Here is a 25,639-nt window from a genome sequence, read left to right on the forward strand (position 1 = left end):
TTCGTTTGCATTTTGCAGGCAAAAGACATGTTTCTTGTATAAGACCACCAGAATACCATTATGCTCATGTATGTTGTTGCATTAAGCAACTGCTTTGTATGCAGAAAATTTTGAAAGCTTCATAGTTGTAGGAACATAGGAAGCTGCCTTATATTGAGCCAAACCATTGGTCCATCTAGCCCAGTATTCTCAACACTGACTGGCAGCAGCGGGGTTCGAACCAGGGATTTTCTGCATACAAAGCAGGTGCTTTGTCACACTTAGCTATGACTCCTCTGTAATGAACTGGATGAACACAAAACTCAGCAAGGACTGGATCCAACTTCATGATTCTGCCAGTAGAACAGAAAACGTTCTGTGCCGACTATGGAATAAGAAACGTTCAAGCTTTATGTGAGGAGCTCTATGGGCAGCATCTAAGCCTACCTGCGCACCAGAGGGATCCACCTCTAGCACAATGGGGACTAACAACCAAAAGTGAGTGGAAACACTTGTTTCTGTGGTTGCTTGCACGGCATCCCCTGTTTGGTCCTGATCCAGAAACACATTTTCTCTTTTGAAGCTTTAGCTTTCTGTTGTTCAAATGTTGGGACCCACTTGTGCAACGGATCAAGAGGGAGCACAGCAGCAGTATTGGATACTGCCCTGTGAGTAATCTAACATGATTAAGATTGGTTTTCAACCAGCATTAACTGAAGGCAATGCTTCATTTCCAAGTGTTTCAAATGAGTGTGCCCTTCACAACCAAACCTGTACACAAATACAGAATGTGAACTCACCTTGAGATATGCTAAATTGAATCTGTAGATACAGGCTACTTACTGGACGTTTAGGAAGTATTAGAAATAATATTCTACGTCTAACCTACATGCTTGTGTTTCAACATGAAATGATGTGAAACAAACAGTGTGGTAATCTGACTAGTGATGGGCTGGCCTAATATAGCTGTTGTCACCTGTGGGTCTAAAAACTGTCTGGGAAAAATAGATATCCAAATAGCTTGGGTGCAAGGGCTACCAAGCGGACATTTAGTATTTAAGAGTTTACTGATACGTATATGACATGACAACTCCTTCAAGGGAATAGCATCTGAAACAAAGGATATATGATTGCAAAGATAAATAGTTCCCCAGATAGAGACATCTATAAAGCACCACAAACTCTTTAGGATAATGCAGGACTGCCCTCTTCTGTGCATCTTTTGAACTACAACTGATTTTGAGGATGCTGATGGCTTTCATGGGATGGCCAATGAAGATCATAGAATCATAGAATAGTAGAGTTGGAAGGGGCCTATAAGGCCATCGAGTCCAACCCCCTGCTCAACGTTATTTACAATGTTTCTTAAACGTTATAAATAAACGTTTAAGAAACAGATGAGCAAGCCATGTTGAAGTACAACATAAGAACTTAAGAAGAGCCCTGCTGGATCAGACCAAGAATCCATCTTGTCCAGCACTCTCTTTACACCTGGCCAACCAGCTGTTGACTGAGAACCCACAAGCAGGATACAGGTGCAACAGCACCCACCTGCCCATGTTCCCCATGAACTGGTGTATTTAGGCATATTGCCTCTGCAGCCATTGCTAGCCTTCTCCTCCAGGAATTTATTCAACCCCCTTTTAAAGCCATCACTACATCTTGTATTAGTGAATTCCATAATTTAATTATGCACTAAGAACTGCTTCCTTTAATCTGTCCTGAATCTTCCACAGATCAGCTTCATGGAGTGACCCTGGGGTCTAGTATTATGAGACAGGGAGAAAAATACAAGAAAACCCTTCATATTAGTCTACTGCCTATTATTGACATAGTTGCACTGAATCATCTTGGCTTTCTTTTCAAACTCCTTTGAAAAACCCCAGAGAGGGTCAGAGGTTGTTCAGTGCAGGTTGACCTTTGCTGCTTAACAATGCCAAATAATTATTAGGAGAACACACTGGGGAGCTGTATCATTTCTTCTTCCCATTTTAAAGTTGTTTTGCTATCAGTCCCACTCAGTTCAAAGATACTTTAGCCCCATTCACTTATTTATCATATGAATGGGCCTCCATGTATTGGAGAGGTGGTGAAGTTGTGGGGCTGTGCTGCTGGCCCTCCCGCAATATCATGCATATCAACTAGCCCTGCCCCAGATATCCATGTATTGTGGATATCTACAAGGGGGACGCGTAAAGGCATAGGTTCCATGCGGGAGCCCTGAGTATGCAGGGTTCCAGAAGATGTGGCAGTCTGTGCAGATAGGCTTTCGTTTTGCAGATGTCCATGCTTAACATAGGGCAAGTTGGGCCGAAGCAGCTCCACAAGCCTTGAACATCTGGAGCTCACTTCATGTACGTAATGCATAATGGGGGCTTTTGTTGGCCTGAAAAGATATATCCATGTTACTAAGTGTTAGTCAAGGAGTGGAAGGAAGTGTCCACCAGATCACTGTGGCTGCTGTTTTGAAGAGATGAGGGGAATGAATGGGAATTTCTGAATTCACCCTATAAGTAAATTCTGCAATTAATAAAAACACTTTCTTAGCCATGGATGTTTCACAGATTATGTACTCTAGAATTGCTGTCCTTCATTCAGTTACTTTTATCAGCACACTATGATCTAATGATAATAGCACAAACACTGACATCGTTGAACAACTTACCTGGGGAATGTTCGACTTCGAAGCTCCTTAATGAAGACCTGACTACCATTCTGTACAGGTTTGACTTCTGTTGTTTGACCAGTATCTTGCTTATGCCAATTTCTTTTCTTTTTTACTGCAAGAGAAAGATTTGATTGGATCATGTATAATTGTGGGATGAGGAGGGGATAAATCAATGGTAGATTTGTCATTGACGTAACATGACTATAAACTTAACAATAATCTCTTAGGAGGCGTAATAATAACTTTGACACAAGAGGACAAGCTAAATTTTTGTCCCAATGAGAAATCTAATAATTGTTTTCTTATGTGCCTTTAGACCTGAACAGCGAAACCTGTATGTGGCATACCGAACTGTGTTCATTTGGTAGCACTAAGAGCAACCAGCCATATAATTAACTACTGAGCTATACTGCTTTCATAAAGCTATATGTAAACCCTGAATAGAATTTAGATTTATCAAGCTACAAATGTAATCTCCATTATAAGGGCAACACCTCAAACTGCAGTGCAGAACACTATGAATCTGACACATGCCAAGGCCTGATCCAACATGCCAAGGCCTGATCAAAATGATATCATTTTGAAATCTTGTATTGACTTATGCTTTGAACCATATAAAAAGAAGAAATTCAGCTATCATTTTAAGATAATAAATACATATATCTGCATCTTATCATATTTTTGGCAGCTGCTCAGCAGGCACCTGGGAAACCACAACATCCAACCTGCTTTGAATGTCTGGATCTCGCTTTGGATCTGAAACAGGTCAGCCCAGGTCCAAAGCGGGACAAAGCGGATCGGGGCTGATTTGAATGCTCCGAATCGGCCTCTGAAGCAGGTTGGGGGTGGGGATGGGTAATGTCCCTGCACAGCCCTACTTCCTAGCTTTTGCACAATGCAAACTGGTCATGCTAGTTCTCAATAGATTCCATTCCTCATGAAAAGTATGATTGTCTTCATTTTTAAAATCTGCTGATACAGTCTTACCTTGATTCCCTTCTTTGCGAAAGTTAAATGGACATGGAGCAGCACCTTTTCTGCGATGATATGAACAGTATGAAACCTACTCCTCAATGGCACCATAACTCATTGGTGTTGAATGACCTCTTGCAAAGGATCTTCATTTATTCACATTGGTTCTGTGAGGTCCAGTGATCCCTCATTTGCCCCATAAAGTCAATCTAAGTTTTGGAAGAGCTGTTGCTTTGTTCTAACCATGTTTTCTGGCATGTAGGTTTAAAAGAGTTGGACATGTCCTAGTATATTCCTCTTCTAATGCCAGTGTTGCATTACTGCCTCAACCTATAAATACTTATGCGACAAGGGATGAACAGATGAGAAATCTGTTTGGTTTTAATTTCATTGCAAATTTACAAAATCCACACTTCCTAAATAAAAACTGGAACATAGCTTGCAGCTGAAATCCATACATTTCCAAAATTTGTGAAGCAGTTGACACCAAAAAAAAATTCTTACTAAAAATTCATACACTTCAAAAACTGTGCACAAAAACGCGTATTTTTTAAAGGTGCATAAATGTGTACAGTTGCAAAATCCACAAAAACACATTATAGAATTGGGGAAAATGCATATGTTTACAAAAGTGTGCACAAATATGTGTACAAATTATTCAGATTTTAAAAATGATGCATATTAATTTTTGCGGGAACTAAAAAAAAATGTAATCCAGTGCAGAATTGGGACAGAACAAACTTAGCATTGAAAAAGAGGCCCTGAGCAAAATTCAGCTTGACAGATTTGCCCATTTGTATGTTGAATAGACCACTGGTTCTGAGTAGTAGAAAATGTTTAGGAGGTCAAGCTCAAAAAATGTAACCAACAGTGGTCTAATGTTACAGAAAAGTAACTAAGGCTGCACTCATCATATCCATATTTGTATAAGAGGAATAATTCAGTCACAGTTATTATGGAGTACACAGGGATATCATTAGGCTGCAGAAAATATATCTATAATTACACATGCATACATTTTTTTTTAAAAAAAATGACTAAGTACCAGGACACTTCCAATAAGTGCTAAGTGTATTCAGTATATTGATGGTGGATAGGTGGTGAAGTTTATCCATGATTGTACTTACCACCATCAATCATTATTTGGCTGTGTACTGCAAAATACACATGGGACATTATGTCCAGGTATGAAATAGAAAGGAGAATATGTTCTTATTTTTCTTGTAATATCATTTTATTTTAGAAATGCCAAAGAAATTATAGTTACAACAACAAATGCACACAAACCAGTTGCTTTCAATAAGGGCAGACTGGAATAACAACACCAGAACTAGACACCACATGTCCAATATGTTCTATCAGGGATTTGCAGGGGGTGGGGCGGGAGAGCCAGTATTTTGTTGTTCTCTTTTATACTGAAATTGGCTCTCTCGCACATGTGCTTAAAGATTACCACTATGCATGAGCCTATTATTCTAAATATCTCCTATTACTGCTCAAATATAACAATGAAAGACTACTGTATTTGCTAAAATAAATTAATTAAAACTATCTCTATCAGTCTCTCTATTTTTTTTTAAAGGGAATATATTTATAATATTAACTCATCTGATGCCATTCATATACAGCTGACTGCACTCTTCAAGCTAGCAAGTGCTATAATGGGGACCACCAGAACAGGCAGAAGCCCTTCCATAGCGTCTAGATCCATCTCTGTGACTTGCTGAATTACCACCTGATAATTCTCCACGAGCCCCTGCCAAAGGCAGTGAGGCAGGTGGCTACCAGGAGGAGGGCCTTCTCTGCTGTGGCACCCCGGCTGTGGAATGAGCTCCCTAAGGAGGTTCGCTTGGCACCTACATTATATGCTTTTAGACGCCAGGTGAAGACCTTTTTATTCTCCCAGCATTTTAACAGTCTATAAATAAATTTTAACTTGGTGTTTTAAATTTGTAATTTTGCATTGCTGCTGTTTTATCTGGTTGAGCTTTTATATTGTATTCTATATTATGGTTTTATACTGTTGTTTTATACTTTGAATGTTTTTAATTTTTGTGAACCGCCAGCTCCGGCCATTGGGCGGTATAGAAATGTAATAAATAAACAAATAAATAAATAAAACCAAGAATCTAGTGTCTGCTTTTTTTCCTCCTCCCTCTTAATCATTTTCCTTTTGTGTCAAGTCGTTTAGATTCTAAACCTGAAGACTTATTTCTGATCTTTGTAAGCTGCTCAGAGAGGTTTTCAGCAGAAGAGTGGGGTAAAAAAAAATGCTTTAAACAAATAAATAAAACCTAGGCTTCTCCTATACATCCGCAACTTTCATTTACTCAGAATCCTAAAACTAAAGGGCCAGAAGGCCTCTTCAATAGTTACTACCTGAGAAAAGAGTTGTGCAGTAATGGGACATACTCCATAGTCAATGTGTATAGGATTGCTATCCTAGTCTGGATTTTATACAATTAAACAATCAATTTGTTTATCAATTAAAATCAGTGGCTTAGATCCATGAGCTGGGTGGAAGGAGAATGCATTAGTTCTTTTCCATGGACTCTTGTGCACAAGAGTTAGAAGATGTCTCACAGCGCAGTACCTTGATTGTCAGCGGCTGCGTTACCATATAAGTTGTAGTGATTAAGGAAAACAAGGGCTGCAGTCAACCAACTCTACTGGGCCATAAAAAGGTCGTGAGAATGAGCACACACAAGGACTTATATATGAGCTTGCATAAATGGAGGAGCTCTTTTGCATTTGATGGTACTTTTGTTATGCAACCTCTTCCACTAAGTTGGAAACAGCCCATCTCTGAGTGGAAGAGGCTTTCCTGCTAGTGGAACCGTAAAGATTGAATCCAACCCAATATTTACAAAATCTTCATACTAGAGATGTATTGAAGAAATTTAAATGAGATCAACATTGTTTGGCTAAACAACCCTAAACAACACTGACAAATCATTTATTGTACTGAAAAATCAGCTGAAGCATCTTTGCTAAATCTAGAAATGGAATCAGTTAATGGTGCCCAAAGTATCATGATATCAACAGGATCCAAGGACTGAACTCTGAACATCTTTGTTATATTGGTGCCTCAACACATTTGACGTTCTGCCTATTGCTCCCATTGGGTTGCATCCCAATGATGGAATAACCCTGCTCTGAGGAAAGGAGCCTTTGTACACAGCCCATTGTGCTGCTTTTAAGAATGCACTCAGAGGCTTTCACAGGAGGCAGCTTAATTAAAATCTGATTAAATGCACATCTATCATCTATGATTACTACATTAACTGGATGCAGTGGTCTTGCCCGCAGCAGCATTTTGGCACAAAGAGCCTGTTACAGCTTGCAGAAAGTTATTACTTTTGTTATTATGATCTTTTTGAACTACAGAAGAAGTATTGCCTCTGCTGGTATCCCCAGAATAAAAAAAGAAAGCTATATGATGAAGATTCTATGATCCATGATCAGGATCTTCCACTATTTTTAAAAAAATGTACATCAGCCATGGAGGGGTTGGGTTGTGGAGTCGTCAAGTCAGGGAAGCTGAGCTGGGGAGAGGGGTGCTCTTTCTCCCTTCTCCAACTGGATATTCTCAATCCAAACTGCCCACCCCAGCTGTTATTTGCCCCACAGGGGAAAGCACAGATAACAAGACAGCAACTTCGGGGGGGGGAGGAAGGGGGAAGACCCAATTTCTTCCCCTCCATACAACTGCTTTGAACTCTTAAAACAATTGGAGATCCTGAGCAGAACATGGGCCCATTCAGAAGACACCTTAAACCATGGCTTTAACCATGGTGAATAAAGGTTTTTGCTTTATTCACCGTGGTTAAAGCCATGGTTTAAGTTGTCTTCTGAACACAGCTTGGTTTTCTGGCTTAACCACCATGGTTAAAGCCATGGTTTAAGGTGTCTTCTGAACAGGATCCATATCTCCAACATGATATCTTGATGTTGTTGTTATTTATTTATTTATTTAAAGTGATACAAAAATAAGGAATGAATACAAACAATCCCCTAACAATTACTATCAAACCAACAGTTATGTGAATATGCATAATATACAAAAAGGAAAAAATAAAAGTTGATTGATACAACTTCTAGGGGAAGGAAGCTTAATCAAAGTAGAGAGAAGAAAATATAAAGGAAGAAAGGAGACAAAAAAAGAAAAAGGGGGGAAAAGAAAAAAAAATCCCAAACCATAAATGTGCTGTGTTCCTTCATTTGTTGTTACAATGTCCATATATGATATCTAGTTAATACTTAAAAGTGTATGATAATACATATTTGTATGCAAACATAGTATGGTAATTATCTGTTAGTAGAACAGATAATTAGTTAAGGCGCAATACTATGCATGTTTAGACAGGGGAAAGGGCCCTCTTGAACTCCAGGAATACCGGCAGTTGTAGGACTTTTTTCTGTTCAAACATGCATTGGATTTTGCCCTTTTTTACAGAATACAAGAATTAGTGGTAACCATATGCATGTGAGAAGTGTATTTATAGTAACTAATACCAAATGCATATATATGCAGCATTATCTCAATGTTCATGTCCTATAGTTAAATTCTCTTCTTATATATGTAATCAATATCATAATTCATATCATTCTGGTTAATGTACGAATCTATAGAAACAGATTCCTCCTTTATTTAGCCCAAGAGTCTATCCGCATAGTCCTCAAAGAGTTCTGTCAGCGAAAGCCTCACAGATTACTCCTATTTAGGAGAGAAAAAACAGGCGGTGCTTTCCGCCACAGTATAATACAGGCCCAGTTCTGACTCCCAAAGACCATTTTGCCTTCCTCTTAAATTATCCAAAAAACACATTTTTAACAAATGTATATTTCTTCCACATAGTAGTCTTCACAAATGCCATTAAATCAAAATTACTGTAAATGTCATACAAGGGGAAGCAATTTTCTAAAATATAGTCAGCAGGCTCCAACGGTAAAAGAGAAAGCACAAGTAGAAATGTATTTTTATAGTTGACATCTGGAAGGCATCCATCATGGAATGCGTGCACCAGACAGCAAGTTTTGGTTTTTTCCTTTTCTTTTTTTTAAAAAGAAATTCCTATAGGTTACATAATATGAACAATGAGTATATGTGAGTGCCTCAGTAATTCTGGGGGCTCAGTAAATCTGAGAGCTAACTCTGGGGACTTGCCTGGGGTCCCCTCTAGTCTGCTGTTGATGAATGCCAAGTCAATTGATGGGAAAGGGTTCCTTATTTCAGACTTAATTCTGGAAGAACATGCTGACCTGGCTTGCATTACAAGGCCTGGTTGCATTAAGGGGAAGGAGTCAATGGCCTGGTTCAGACAACATGCTAAACCGTGCTGCTTAACCACAAAATGGTTAAGGGAATGCATTAAGGTTAATTCGTGTCATGTGTAGACAGGAGGGATCTCGCGTTAAACACAACACGAGATCTTCCCTCCTCCGTTGCGGGATAGCAGGTAGGTCTAGCTAAGGCCTGACTTAGAGGAAACACTATTGAAAAAAATCCAGTCGAGATCCATGATTTCTGATTATTATCACCCAGTCTCAAATTCAATATTCTTTGGTCTCTCCATAGAGTATGGTAGAGTACTTTATATTAGCTTGCTTGCTTATTTATTTATTTATTTATTTATTTATTTATTTATTTATTTATTACACTTATATACCGCCCCCATAGCCAGAGCTCTCTGGGCGGTTTACAGAAATTCTAAAACTGAGATAAAAACAAGTATACAAAATTTAAAAATTTAAAACACAGAACATACACACATAAAGCATTAAACATGCTTTATGTACCAGCTTAGGCTGGTACACCAGTTGCAATCTTATCTGGAAAGGGCTGATCTTGCCTCGGTTATCATGCTCTGGTGACAACCAAGCCGGACTTCGGTAATGTGGACTACATGGGTCTGCCTTTAAAGATGATGCAGAAACTTCAGCCAGTGCAAAACACAGCTACCTGGATATTGGTGGGAGCTGGGTGGTCAGTTCATGTGACATGGTTACTGTGTCAGCTGCCCTGGTTGAAAGTACATTTCCTAGCCCAATTTAAACCTGGTTTTAGCCTGTACAGCTTTAAATGGCCTGGCCACATTTAAGGACTCCCTTCTCCTGTAACATCTTGCTGACTCTCTGAGAACATCAATAGAGGCCCTTCTCGCTTGCCATTGCCACCACCACCACCACCAAGGTGCTCTGGTGAATACAAGGTAGTGGTAGTGGTCTTGCAGCTCTGAAATGAACTTTCATTGAAGGTTTGTCAGCCTCCTTCTTTGCCTCTTCAGGAAAAGTCTGAAGACCACACTTTTGTTCACTGGCCTTTACTTAATTTTTCAGCTGTTGATTTTATTTGTAAATCAACTATTTTTATGGAAGATTGTCATTTGTATTGTTTCTTTTATCTTGTATCTTGTATGCTGCCTTGGGAGGGGTCGACCCTTAAAGGTTGCCTAAAAATAACTTTAAATGCATACATACACACGTGGTCTTTTTCACTGCACATATGGCAGTAGGTAAATCATGACAATGAGATGTCAGATGAGAGAGAACACTCTTCTATTTAGTAAATACAAAAATTAAGTTTCCTAACTGACTTAATACTTTGTTGTAATAGTTAATAATAAAAATGAACACCCTCTCTACATCAAGTTTTCTGTGACAGCAGAACATGCTGTTCATTACTTGAACAAGGCCACAATTCTAAGCACACTATTAGGAAGTAAGCCCATTAAATTCAATGGGGCTTACTTTTCGGCAAACATGTTTAGGACCCACTGAAAAAAACTCACAGTACAATCCTATATATGCTTAGTAGTAAATTACACCACGTTCAGTGACTCCATGTCACACTATGAGATGCATTCCACAAACCTGCCATGTTGGTCTCCAAATCCCAGAAAACCCCAGGTATATTTGGGATTAGATTCTGCCCTGGCCACTACACAACTCTAAAGCTTCCAGTGCTGCTGGGATTGGTCAGAGATGTTACAAGTGTTTCCAAGACAGGAGACACAAGACTGTATCAACCTGTTCCTATCTGATTCATCTGACCCTGGGATCCCCTGTGCGTCAACTGGATGCACAGAGGTGAGCCTGGGTATCAGCCCGGGCTAAACCCTCGTCTAGCAATGGCCCCAGTCTTACTAACATGGCTTTAGCAATGCGTGTCTACGTTAATATTGCAATCATTTGTGACTTTGGCAGTATTACACCCTTTCTTGTCTATAATCCTAAAATACAGTTGACTTTGTGCAACATATTGTTGCAACCAGATTCTGTTGAGTAATGAGAAGCCAAAATATGCTTAAATCACTCAATATTGGATTTTTTTTCATCCAAACACACTTGTCATAATAATTGGTATCCTATGCCTGTCACCTTCTTTGAGAAATCGATGAATTTTGTTTCTGTGCTCGAAAAGTATCTTCTCCATTTTACATAGAAGGCCATTAAAAGATCACAAGGTACCTGATGGGTTCTACAAATCTTAAAATATGCTGAAAATAGTAGCAGATAAATCATGTTTTTGAGTGGCAGAGGATGGAAGTGCACTAGCAAACCACCTAGTTTCCCGAAATGAGCTCCATGCAGGAGCAGAGCCCATATGTGTGATGCACGGAAGTAATGCAAATACGGATGCCAGGCAAATTGTCTCCTAAGGTAGCAAAATCTTCCTCCTGTACATTGGTGTTTCATTGAAGTTTTCTTGACAGGTACAATCATAAGTCATGTATTAAAATAACCCAAGAAAACTTTAACTATTCTGATACTTTGGCATCTCATTTCTTTCACTCCTGCTGATGCCTCATATGCCCATTCATTTTCAGCCATTTGTTCATTTTATCTTTCACTTCTAAATAATGAGAAATTAGATATCATATGCATTGCTGTGTTGTTATAGAAGAATTTCATCCAAGGTATCATAAAGAAAATTAACATTTTATCTCTTACAAGGTGGTCATTACTGGCAAGGAGAATTTTCCACAACACTGCTTCTTTTACAGATAAGTTATTCAATTGGAAAATTATTTCCTTTAGATCTGACTTATGTGACCCTTTTCTGATGTGTGTTTTTGTATAAGTGTTGAACATTTGGAACTTTCAAACTCACCTCAATGAAAGTGAAATTGTTGAAGGCTTTCAGTGTATTTGTCTAACATAGCTTGTGGCATTATGTCAAAAAAGTGCCATATTTCTAATCTGATACTAAATATATTCTCTCAGAGTAAGCCTGATTCTATGCATATTTACTTGCAAGTAAAACCCACTAAATTGAATAGTACTTGCTCCAAGTAAACACATATAGTACTTTTATCATCAGCTTGTTTCACACATACATCTATAACATTTGATTTATTTACACTTGGCTGTTTTATACATAGAATCATAGAATAGTAGAGTTTGAAGGGGCCTATAAGGCCATTGAGTCCAACCCCCTACACCAGGAAATCCAAGTCCTGCTGTAGTCCTCTTGGCTATGAAAATTTACCAGTAGACCTTTTATAACTATTGGTTAAACATATAGGTATACTGGAATACCATCTGGCTAAAATGTGTTATTTGGCACAAATGGTACCCAGCTCACAGAGTGTTAAATTTTGGCATCAAAATATAATGGGTTGAATCTCGAGAAGCACGAGCAGAACTCTGCTCACACAACACCAGCTATGCAACATGGCTTTCTTGGCTCTTCCTCTTCACAGCAATCATAGAATCATAGAATCATAGAATAGCAGAGTTGGAAGGGGCCTACAAGGCCATAGAGTCCAACCCCCTGCTCAATGCAGGAATCTACCCTAAAGCATCCCCGACAGATGCTTGTCCAGCTGCCTCTTGAATGCCTCTAGTGTGGGAGAGTCCACAACCTCCCTAGGTAACTGGTTCCATTGTCGTACTGCTCTAACAGTCAGGAAGTTTTTCCTGATGTCATGCCGGAATCTGGCTTCCTGTAACTTGAGCCCATTACTCCGTGTCCTGCACTCTGGGATGATTGAGAAGAGATCCTGCCCCTCCTCTGTGTGACAACCTTTTAAGTATTTGAAGAGTGCTATCATGTCTCCCCTCAATCTTCTCTTCTCCAGGCTAAACATGACCAGTTCTTTCATGATGACTTGTAGCAGAATCTATGAACTGAGACCATTGAAAGGCAACGTCCAAGATGCTGTGATGAAATACAGAGGCCCTGTTCAGACAACACTCTAAGCCATGATAGTTAAGCATTTTGAGCTAACCACGATGGTTTAGTGTGTCATGAGAACGGTGTTTTCCTAACATAGTGGCTACATAACCATGATTTAACCATGCTCACTAACCGCTTGCTGCAAAAGGGTTAGCGCCCTAACCATGGCTTAGTGTGTTGTCTGAACAAGCCTAACAAGTCCTGTTTGCTGTGTTATATTTCTGACGGTCCATTTGTCAAGGATTTTAAGAAATTGCTTGGAAGCTTTCTGAGAAACTGTTAACTCATCTTCCAAAACACAATATAGATATGTCATTTTATGAAATGTCAAGTGAAGAGAAATTGAAGATGCTTAATAAGAATTAATTAACAATTTGCAAATAAGTAAAAAGTAGTAATTTATTAAAGGAAAGTTGTACAAAGACAGGTTAAGAATTAATTCTGGGTAAATTATGAAAACACACTGATCTGGATGGTATCCAAAGAAAGGATGTTGGATTGTAAAGCCGTATAACTTTTGTAAAAGACCTATTTGAGTAATGAAAAAGTGTGAGGTCAAAAGTGTACTTAAAGTTTTCACTTCTCAGTTACTGAGCAAAAGCTATTGTATGAAGTATAAATATCCAAAAGCTTTATAAAGTGATATCAAGAAGAATTAACATACCAAACAGGGCAATCTAATTGGCCCAGTCACAGTACTTCAAGGTCAGAGCACACCAACATTTCCAAAGCCCTGCCAGGTTCCTGCTGACCAGTGATGTGGGTTTTCCGGAAACTTTTCCAATAAAAATTAATCTCATTTGTATGGGGGTCATTTGCATTGGAACATTTTCAGTTTACATTGCTAGAAAATGATCTAATTTATCATGTTTACTAAATACAAATAAAATAAACAAAGCTATAAATGTGCTTCATGTCCCAACACACCACAGGTATTTGATCTGAAATATTTGAGGAAGCACACTTAATGACCCTGTTCAGATGACACTCTAAGCTATGGTGGTTAAACACTTTGAGCTAACATTATGGCTTAATGTGTTGAGTTTACCATTCCTAACCATGGTGGCTATAGAAGGACAGTTTAAACATGCTCACTAACCATTTGCTGCAAAAGGGTTAGCAGCTTAACCATGACTTCGCGTGTTGTCTGAACAAGACCAATGTGATTTAAATATATTATGTAAACACCTTTATTGGAATATTTGTTTTTTTAAAAAAAAAAAAAGACAATAGGATGTATCTCCTAACAAAGATACTGAAAATTGTTGACACACTAATTCAGCCTTTTCCAGCTTGGTTCCCTCTAGATATTTTGAATTACAACTTCCAGCATACTTCAATTATATAATTGGTTGGGGATGCTGGGAGTTGTAGTTGAACACATCTGGAGAGCACCAGATTGGGGAAGACAGCACTAATTAATTTAAGTAATCCAAAAGCCTGTACATGATATTTCAATAGAGATCAACTCTCTTCTATGGAAGTTGTAGGGGGCAACTTCAGTTTTGCTGTCACTACTTATTAATTCCATTTCACACTGAGACATATATTTCAATGACATGTACATATTGATTAACTACATCTAGCATGAAACAAGTTATTTGTATGGTTTAATTGTTTATGACTGTTGAGTAACTGTTAGATTCTTAAGATTGTGAGCCCTAATTTATGGGACAGCTATATAATAGCTATGAGGTAATTCTGCACAAAAAGATATAAACTTTATTTGGTTATGAAATGACAAAAGCCGTTTTCAGGCATTCATCTGATTGTGCAAGGGCTTAAACTAGATAGTCAGAGTTGTACACGTTGGTTCGGACCCTTACATCTTTGGGTATGCTGGTCCTGCCCCCTCCAGTTCAGGCCTAGCCATGTTTAATTAGTAAGGTCTGAACAGGAGCTCTCCTCAGATTTACTTGAACATGAGTAGAACTCTCCACACCATCAGGAACCCTGACAAGGTAGGGTCCACCATTGTTCGGAGAGTTACACTCAAGTTCAAGTGAACACATATAGATCTTCCTTTCAGACCTTGGCGATGCAACATGGCAAGGCCTGAACTGAAATGGGTGGGGGCAGCATGCCCAGAGATGCAGGGGGTGGAGCCAGCAAGGAGCGCCCTGATTCTCCACACACTTTAAGCCCTCGTGTGTTCAGGAAAAGGTGTGAACAGGGCATAGTTTCTTTGACAACTGGAGGCTCAAGCAGGCTGTCTATACACAGGTGAATAGGAAACCTGGAAACCAGATGAAAGCTGCTTTTACAATATTTATCTAGAAGTCTTTGATAGCAAGAAATATTTGAGAAATACTATTTCCTGTCAACCTATTAAGATCTTGTAATCTTCAGCAATGCTGTCCTTTATAATAAGAAGAAACATTTTATCTTATATAATATGTTATATTTTGATGTTATGTTGTAAGAATTATATTTTTAACAAAAATGAAAAATGGAGCCAAAGATTTTCCCATCACTAACCCATCCAAAAACATTTTTAGTTAACTATAGATAATTATTTGGTTAACTGATAGCCAAAGGTTTCCTAAATACTGGAACTATAATCTATCGATGCTCTGCAAAGTCCAAAATTCATAAAACATTTGCCCATATATGCCATAACTTGATATCACCAAATGATATCAAATAATATGCAGGTTTAAGTCAGTTCTTAGAGTTGCACATTAACTGAAATGTGTAATCACGGTGCCTGGTTAGTTTGTGGTGTTTTTTTTTTGCTTTTAAATATATCAGTCATAAACAACCCATACATTTCCATAGAATTTGTGCTATAGTATATTCAGTTTACACGGGAAGGTACAGTAGAAGAACTTATTATTGTGACCATAGAATGGCCTGGCAGAGAACAAGGACCTGTACTTACAAGTAGATTTTCCATGGGTTTTCTCACAATTTGGGCAGTGGTAGATATCAATATCTGGTGCCTCATCTTCTTCTACACCGACACAACTAAAAAACAACAACAACAACCAGAAGTCATTAGCATTCTTTTCCCAAAGGCATGAATGAGTAAAATAATCCGAAGTTTCAGGGTACTATAACTTGTGATGTATGAGAAATTAGTTTCAGTTAGTTTATGACCAGAATTGAGCCCATTTGTACCTCCCAAACCCAAACATGAACACAATCTGCAGTCAAAGCTCATCCATTCCTTAGCTTGCAGGAGAGAAAGTGCATTTGAGAAAATATATACATTACAACAACAAAAAGCATGAAAAATGCATACTTTTTTAGAAGTGCACACAAACACACTTTAATCAATGGGGAAAGAATATGTACTTTTGAATGTGCACCCAAGCACATATCCAAATATGCACCCAAGTACTTCATGATTTTCGGACGTGAGCCCTCCCTCCCCCACAACTCGCAATCCGATATGGATGCTTTCAGAGCAAGCTTCAAGTTGGAACTTGAATAACCTTGATAAGCTCAAGTTTTGCTAATTTCCACATCCCTAACTGTAACAATGCCACACTCATGCTCAAGATCTAACCTACGTAGGACATGAATTGGGATCTTGGCTGTTCCATTACATGATTATACAGCTTATGTCACCTGGAGCTATTTTGATTTAATGTCTGACATCCCGGGAGAATATTGTGTTTCTATGTCTCCCTTAAGCAATTGTGTCCAATTACAACTGGTCAACTGGGCCTGGGTCACGAGGACACGGTGTGCCAGTACTCTGCATCATTCTATTGCTCTGGTGCAGCTAGGTTAATCATTAAAAATAATACCAAGGTCATACACCTCTTTCATTTGAGTGAAGCCAGACAATGAGGACCTGCAATTCACACAGCTGATTTAAAAATGCGAATGAATTGGAATTCTCCCATCCTTTCCCATCCCCTTCACAAATGCTGCATGACTCAGTTCTCTGTTCCATATGAATTATCACCAGGGCTAAGGGAGGGTGGAGAAGAAGTCAGGTTTGTCATCTATGGCTCAGAAACTAATACTGACTTAAGCTGCTCTAGAATCCTAAAGGTATACTTTCATTTCATTTTAAAAAAAATAGGTAGACACTTTGTGGCTGCAAAGAAAAACCTAAAAATATATGGATGGTTTTGGCTAAATGCTTAGAAACAAAAGTTTATGTGGATAAGATTCACAATAGCACACCCTAACTCTCTCCCTCTTAGTACACACATGCTGCTGCCAATTACTATGAAATCCAACCCCACAAAATAAGAAAAATTAAAATGAGATTCCAACTGATTTGAACAACTAATATGAAGTATGTAAATACATACATATATACCTGTTTTGCATAATTTGTTCTGAATGCAGTAATTGAGATTTTTAGAGTGCAAAATTCTAATATCATTACAATTAATAGCTCTTGAAAATCAGTTTAAAAGATGCCGAATGAATCAATGCACTCCTTTACCCCTGGAAAATAAGGATTTATTCTGATCACAGAATTTACGTTTTCTGGTTTGCACAAGATATTTTGCTGCCGAAATCTGGCTCTGCTACACAGAGAAGGACAGTACTTTTTCGTTGCCAAGAAGAAGGATTCTCACATGACAGATGCTCAGGACACCCATTGAGGTTGATGGCATAAAATATGAAGCAATACAGTGTAGGCTGCAGGCAAGCTGTTGGAATGTAGTCTGATGGTGGAACACTCCATACTAGGGGTGAAGAAACTAAATTGCAAAGGAAACAAGTGCCCAAGCTTAAACACACACACACACACACACACACACACACACACACACACACAGAGAGAGAGAGAGAGAGAGAGAGAGAGAGAGAGAGAGAGAGAGAGAGAGAGAGAGCTATTGCATAATCAAAGCAGCAAGCCAAGGGCAATCCTTTTCAGAGGAAGCAAATGCCTCAAACATCCCAGCTTGCAGAAACCATCGTTGGCTACCACTTTTCCAATGCAATGGAAATTGCATTGATACAGGCTATAGAAAGAAGAAGGAACTATAGCTTTCGGTGGCAACCAGTGACCCAGTTTCAGTCCAGACCTGCTGAACTTTGGCTTTCCCAGTATCCTCCCTGTTTCTAAGGCTGCCAGAGGCAGTGGAGTTGGAGTATGGTTGGGGTGGGGGAGGAATCCACTACTGCAGAAGCCTGCCTTCTGCTGCTCCGCCCCCCCCCCCACACCTGATGGCCACTATCAGCTTAAACATCTGCCGACCAGCTGCTCCTCTCTTCCTACAAGTATTTAAGAGCAAGGCTGCCAGAGGCAGTGCCTCCGCACGTGCCTCGGTGTCAGGCAAAATGTGACACTAGCATTGCACTGAGGAGCACACAAAAGACCAGTCCTATTGCCTATGGACATCTACAACCAGCTTGAAACAGCCACCGGCAAAAATTTACAGTATTTTATACCATTTTATTTCATTTTATAGATTGTACTTTTTAAATATGTGCCTGGGGAACTCAGGGGGGCAAGGGGGTTCCCACATAACTGTGGTCATGGGTAGGGGGAGGTATGGAGTTGGGGAAACAACAGGCCAGATGAGAAGAAGAGGGGCTGGATTTCTTATAGCTATCCCCTCTTCTGGTTCTTCCCCCAACCAAATGGTTTCTGGTGGCCTTACCAGCTTGCCCTTGGGTTTGGTGATGCTGCTGCTGAATGCCAGGTTGGTCCAAAACCAAATCTCCCTCATCCATGATCTGATTATGGATGATGGGGCCAACCTGGTATGTATCACTGAGTGGGTGAACTGGGAGGGGTGACTCTCACCCAGCTTTGCCCACCTGGGTACTTGGTGCAGCACCAGCACCAACTTGAAGGCCGGGGAGGGGGGTTGCTGTGGTGTATAGAAATACAATCTCCCTCTCTAGGCTTTCTGGTCTTGAGTGTCTCTACTTTGTGTTGGGTACCTGAGGCAGATTAGAGATTCTGCTGGTGTACCATCCACCCCGCTGCTCAGCAGTCTCCCTGCATGAGCTGACGGAGGTTGTCTCAGATTTGGTGTTGAGGACTCCCAGGATGGGGGTCCTGTATCTGAGATGACTCAGGACTTCATGGACACCATGTCAACTATGGGGCTGTCTCAACATGTCATTGGCCCAACACATGTGTGACACACACTTGACCTGGTTTTCTTGACTGGGCAGGAGGATAGTGATCTGAAAGTGGGGAAATTAACATCCACCCCCTTGTCATGGTCAGATCACTTTCTATTGAGGTTTAGACTCTTGGCAGCATTTCCCCTCTGCAAGGATGGGGGGTTATTTAAATGGTCCGCCCCTGGAGGCTAATGGACTCCAATAGATTATAGAGGGCTCTGGGGTATTTCCCTGCTGGTATGGCTGGTGCTTCCGTCAAAGCCCAAGTTGCTCTGTGGAATGCAGAGATGACTCGGGCAGTTGACACGATCGCACCCAAGCGTCCTCTCCCTCTGAGCAGAGCCCGGCCAGCTCCTTGGTATACACCTGAGCTGAGGGCAGTGAAGCAAGAGGGGAGATGGCTAGAGCCTGGGTGGAGGAAAACTTGTGCTGAGTCTGAGCAAACAGAGGCTAGAGCTCACTATAGATCCTACTCTATGGCACAGAGACAGTTCTTTTCCACCAGCATTGCGTCTTCTCAGTGTTGTCCAGCAGAGCTTTTCTGGGTGGTTTGTGGCCTGTTACACTCTGGCAATGAGAAAAAGAGGCGACTAGCTCTGGTGCTATGAAATGTCAAAAGAGATTTCATTATTTTTCTTATCTGAAATATAAAAAAAATCCAAGAAAACTTTCAACCAAATGTGTACAAGTTTGGTTGAAAGTGGTTTTTCTATTTTATTTTTTTTATTTCGGATAAGAAAAATATAGAAATTTCTTTTGACATTTCATAGCACCAGAGCTAATCGCCTCTTTTTCTCATTGCCTTTTTGTGGTGCTTTTACCCTCTTTTTCCACAACTGTTACACTCTGGGCCAGGGCAAGAGATGGTGGAACCCACACTGTGACAAATTTGCATGGCACTTTGAAGATAAAGTTTCTCAGTTTCATCATGAATTGGCCACCACACTTAATGCAGTTCCACTAGTAGAGGCCTTCAGAGTACCATCTGGGCCAGTTTTGTTGGATGGGTTTCAGTTACTGAAGCCTGAGGATGTGGACAATGTGCTTAGCCAAGTCCAGTCGACCACCTGTGTCCTCGACCCTTGCCCTTCATGGCTCATTACTTCAAATAAGGAGAGGATCGCCAGCTAGGTCCAGGAGGTTGTAAATTCCTCCCTGAGAGAGGGAGTGGTGCCAGCCTTTTTAAAAGAGGTAGTAATCAGACCACCCCTAACCTGGACCTGGAGGATGTTAACAATTATAGGCTGGTGGTCAACATCCCCTTCCTGGGCAAGGTGTTTGAGTGGGTGGTTGGAGGACAACTCCAGACACTCTTGAATGAAATGGATTATCTAGATCCATTTCAATCAGGCTGGTTTTGGAACTGAAACTGCCTTGGTCACCCTATGGGGTGACTTTTGCTGGGAGAGGGACAAGGGGAGTGCAATCCTGTTGATTCTGTTGGAACTGTCAGTGGCTTTCGATACCATCAACTATGGTATCTTTTGGGATAGGTTGTCTGGGATGGAAGTTGGAAGCACTGCGTTGCAGTGGTTCCACTCCTACTTAGATGGATGATTCCAGAAGGTGATGCTGGGGGATTATTGCTCTGCGCCATGGCATCTAGTCCATGGGGTTCCACAGGGCTCTATTTTATCCCCAACATCTACATGAAACTGCTGGGAGAGGTTACCAGAGATGTGGGTTGAGGTGTCATCAATATGTGGATGTCACCCAGCTCTACCACTCCTTTTCATCAAACCCAGGTGAGGCAGTGGCTGTTCTGAATCAGTGTGTGAGCACAATAACGGACTGAATGAGGGCCAACAATCTGAGACTCAATCCAGACAAGATAGAGGTACTGTGAGGAACTCAAGGCAGATTATCTGGTCCTCTTCCTTTCCATTTTATTCCCCAAACAATTCTGGTAGGTAGATTAGGCTGAAAGTCAATGACAGGCCCAAAGTTACCTGCTGAGCTTCATGGCTGCGTAGGGACTAGAATCCAGATCTTCCCAGTCCAGCACTCCAACCACTACACCAACTGGCTCTATAAATGTCCTTATATTCATCAAAGTTTCACATTAGGATTATGATACATTGATTTACATTTTTTACATTTTTATACTGCCCAGCAGCCATAGACATAGCTTTGATATCCTGACATCTGAGAAGTTGGGATGACATGAGGTCACAGGTCTGACTTGACTTCCTCCCACCTTAGTATTGCCATAATCCATATCCTTCCCACTGCCACCCACCTGCAGAGCCACAGAGCTAATGAAATTGATACCTGGTAGCATCACCTATTGGGGATCAATTAAAGAGTCCATAAGATGCAGGTGACATGTTTGATCTCCTGCTGTGCATTACGATGAATAGGATACCTTGTATTTGCATTTCAAATCTTCAAGGGAACTTAGGTTCACTCTGTAAGGAACTCCCCTGTAGAGAGATTGCTCCAGGCAACACAGCAGATGTCTAATTCTGCATAGTAACTGGAATCAGCAGTTATACAATTCTGTGCTTTAATGCAAGACAACATTATGCTACAAAGTGAGTGTTATTCATTGATCACAACCCACACAAATATAAAGCCCTTAAAATGTAATGCTATTTAAAAAATTAAGTACACTGACAGTGCTATCCTATACAATAAGATCAATGGGACTTACGCCCAGGTAAGTGTGTATAGGAATGTAGCCTAATTGTTTATTGGGCAGCTATGTTATTGCTGCAGAAAACAAGATGGGAAGTTTATGTCCCTTTGTAATTTGATGGAACGCCATACCTAACTCGATCTCTGAAGCAACCAGCTATAAATAGTAGACAGAAATCAGGACTTTTCAGTGTATAGAGGCTTATAAGCTATCTTCTGGGTTTGAACAGCCATCTAGCACTTCAGCATTCATTTGATCATATTCCTGTTGTTGTTCTCTTAGGGAGGTCTGACAAGCTAAATGCAATTTCAGCAAAAACACAACTTTTACTTCCAATGCCTATTACACCTTGGTAAAGAAGCATGTTTTATATGGTCAATCAGTCTTATGGGAATGAACATTTCTTTTTTGTACAATGTTTTTATTCTGTAATTATGTTTTTTCTTGTATTTTAATGTGTGCTGTTGTTTTAATCTATTTTAAATTGTTTTTGTAAGCCACCATGAATGCCATTTTTGTTAGAAATGAGGTATAAATCAAATAAATAAATAAAATGTGCAAATAGCAAGATAACTTTTTCTAACTAATCTTCCAAGTGAACAGACCTAAAAACAAGGTTAGATGCTGGCCCTGATTGGAACAGGACAGTGATTTATCTCATATTTTCAACAAGTCCACATTTTTTGATCCTGATTCCAGCCATTAACATAAATGTGTCAATGCAACTTAGTATGATTGCTTCAGTTTCCATGCCAAATTCAGTTCCACTGAAGAAAACTACCCACTGCAACAGGGTTCCCCAACTGGTGCCCATCAGATTCTTTTGACTATAAATCCCATTATCCCTAGCTGGTATCACCATGACCCTGCTGGGTAAGGATGACTGGAGTTTGTGGTTCCACACATCTAGAGGGTGTCAAGTTTGGTCCGTGCTACACAGTAGGTCTGTGATTGGATCCCCCAGTGTGTGTGTGTTTTAAAACTGGAACACAATTGTGAAGGCTCTGTGAATTTGCTCCCAGCAGTGGCCAGGAGCATTTAGCTATTTCAGCCATGTCATTTTTCCAGTCAAAGTTACACCACCATGCCTCCCAGACTCCTGTCTGTCCCATGGAGAGAAAAACATGTACCTGTCCTTTTTCACATTGTGAAACAAGAAGTGCCTTGTGTTTCCACCTTACCGAGAGGTGGGTTTTGACCAAGAAAACAGCACTGGTGGAAAGGGGATTAAACACCTGCCACTGCTGTCAGCAAATTAGCAGCCCTCTGGAGCTGCATTTCAGTTAAAAAGAAGTACCAATTGTGGATTTCCTGTGTAATGTGTATTTTAGCCTTATTTTTTTATATAGTGAACCACCCATCTCAGTTTGAATAGGTTGAAAAAGGTAGGATGACTGCCACTGCAGGAAGGCAGGAGGAGGATAAGGCTACTTGTTTTTGCTCTATACTACCCACAGTTTCAGGGGCAGTAATGCCTTTCAGCATGAGCTTGTGTGGAACACAATCGCAGCCCAGTGGTGGTATTCCATTTGTATCCTGCTTCTGGGCTTCCCAGAGGCTTCTGGTGCAACAGATTGCTGGACTAGATAGGTCTTTGGTCTGATCCAGCACAGCTCTTGTTATGTTCTTAAGTTCTTATGTTAACCCCAAGGAATATCAACAAAGCCTGTGTGGTCAAGTCCCAGTTTAGTACCCTTGTGCAAGTGACTACTGACTGTATTGGCCCATTTCTAAAAGCCGCTTTAAAGTTCAGCCCATCATATCCTGTAGCCCCTTCAGGCTACAGATTGGGGATTGCATGTTTGAATGTCCATACCTCATCCTGGCCCAAGGGGTGGGGGAAAGCCTCCATGCCCACAGAACAATGGGAGTGCAATGGCAGGTTCTAGGCCAGCCAGCTGCCCAGTATTTCTTGACGAACACATTTTGGTTCTAAAATATTAGAACACCTTAAGTCCCACCTTTAGTTTGGAAAAACAAGCCACGAGGCTTGGAAGTTGAGGAGTATAAAACAACTGAATGCAAGGAGAATCAGTAACCAAATGAAAGAATTACAATGAAACAAGGGCACAAAGAGAACACAGTGGGCAGAACTCCATCAAGCAGGATATGACACTTTGCAAACAGTTTGAAAACTGTATATGGAGTGTATCCTGGACCCCAACAGTTGTCACTACTGTTATAAACTGTTTTAAAGCAGTAGTGTAGATCTTGCCTATGAGAATATGGGAAGTAGCAGTAGTACCATCAAGTGTGATAAAAACCGAAAGGGCAAATTCCAATCACTGATGCAAGAGATGGATGCACATGGGAATCACATTTGCCATAGTTTAACTATGGCGAATACAACATGGATAAAGAGCAAGCTCACATTGGGCATCTGCAACCAACTACATTTCTCCGACCCATGTGGGAGCACCACTGTAATACTGATGTAACTGCAACAAATATGCAAAGTGTGAAGTGGCTCTTACAGAAGCAGAGTCTAAGCATAAGAAACTGAGATTTGTAGCTTAACTTTGGAACTGGTGTAGGGATTTTTTTTTATTACTATTTTTGAAAGAATGTAACAATTTCAAAAATCTGCATGAGTTCCCTGTATTAGATATGATCTGGCATGAAGAATCTAATTCTGAGATTCAGGCTATGTTTTCACAGAGAAAGTAATAATGATCTTGCCTGAACAAAGAAGGAAAATGAAGCATTTTTACAAAGGTTTTGCCATTTGGGAAGTAAAGCAAATGAAAATATTGTGACAATATTATCTAAAAGCAAGTACATGCTGAAAAACTGTAACAGCAGATGGGCTTCTAAAATCATATGTATGGTGGTTGGTGCCTCCTATGATCAAATTATGACATCTGGAAATACAATAACCATATGTCAGATAAGATAATGGAAGCAAATCACGTTGTGGTGAGCCAAAAAGGGTGGGGGGAGAAATAGAGGTTCTTACATAAATGCCCAATCTTAGGTAGATGAAAATTCCCATTGTGTTCAACAGGAGCACTTGAGGGCTTGACAATAAGCATGTGCTTAATCTAAAAGGCTAATTTAAAAAGTGAGGCAAAGCTCACCCTCAACATCTTGCCTAAAGAGAGACCAGGCTTGACAAGAAACAGATTCATTGGGGTGGGGGTGGGGACACCTACATTGGCAATAAACAACTATAACGCTTAACATAATATTTTTCAATATCATCATTCACCCTAGATATCTGCTCTGTAGCAACAGTGGACTGATTAAGATGATGCACAACAAATGTTTCCAAATGGTTTTCTGATAGCCCTCAGGGAATTTTCTGAAACATAGGCTAATAATCCTGTTCAACCTCTGGAATGGGGAAAAGTCCAAGGAAGTTAACATGAACACCCTTTTGATCACCCTCTGCCTTGATGCAGAGCTATGTGAGTTCCTTGGTGGTCAGAGGAGCCAATGAAAGCCAAGGAAGACAACTAGAGTAAAAGTGACTGAAAACCCATGATGAATACAGAACTCAGGCTATAGATCATATTAGAGTTAACTCTGTGGCAATGTTGGCAGCACAGAAATCTTGCTTTCCCACCACTATTGCATCTACTCTGAGCTGACCAATGGAGTTGTTCTGAGTAGTTAAGAGGGCTTATACATCTAAGTCCAGGAGGTGGGGGGGGGGAGAATTCCTAAGTAGCCTGCTGTGACCAATTTGCAAGATGCCAAAAATATATTAATATGGGTGTCAGGCAAGCCCACCTCAGGAGGAAATTCAGTAGGTCAGGCACCTGTTCCTTGCAATGGATTTCTAATGGATCAGTATGAGAATTTATTCCTGATCTTAGGAGAGTGCACCAGTGACCCATTTTGCTTCTTAAAGAACTCCAGTGATCCTTCACAAATTTGTAGCACAAGTATTGACTGTGATCCCACAGCCCTCCCTGTTTAAAGCCATTACACATTTGGCCATGTCTGTGAAGTACACTAGCCCAATAGGAATTTCAGGCGACCCAGTGAAAAGTATGCTACAACATTTAGTAGTGCATTACAAAATATGGGCAAACTTGTTGTTTATTCGTTCAGTCGCTTCCGACTACACTACACTAAAAAGTGCAGTACAAAATATAACTTTTGTAAACCACCCAGAGAGCTTTGGCTATGGGGTGGTATGTTAATG

General features: G+C 40.2%; 1 protein-coding gene across 1 annotated transcript in view; it reads right to left on the reverse strand.

Moving 5' to 3' along the window:
- PHF2 (PHD finger protein 2) overlaps positions 1-25,639 on the reverse strand; it is a 136,448-nt gene that overhangs the window by 60,336 nt on the left and 50,473 nt on the right. Inside the window, exons 2-3 of the mRNA XM_063121257.1 lie at positions 15,682-15,767; positions 2,645-2,759 (exon numbers count right to left, since the gene is read on the reverse strand). Of these exons, the coding sequence (XP_062977327.1) occupies positions 2,645-2,759; positions 15,682-15,767 (201 nt within the window). The remainder of the gene's footprint in view (positions 1-2,644; positions 2,760-15,681; positions 15,768-25,639) is intronic.

The sequence above is a fragment of the Elgaria multicarinata genome, chromosome 3, assembly GCF_023053635.1.
Source record: "Elgaria multicarinata webbii isolate HBS135686 ecotype San Diego chromosome 3, rElgMul1.1.pri, whole genome shotgun sequence".
NCBI classification, from domain to species: domain Eukaryota; kingdom Metazoa; phylum Chordata; class Lepidosauria; order Squamata; family Anguidae; genus Elgaria; species Elgaria multicarinata.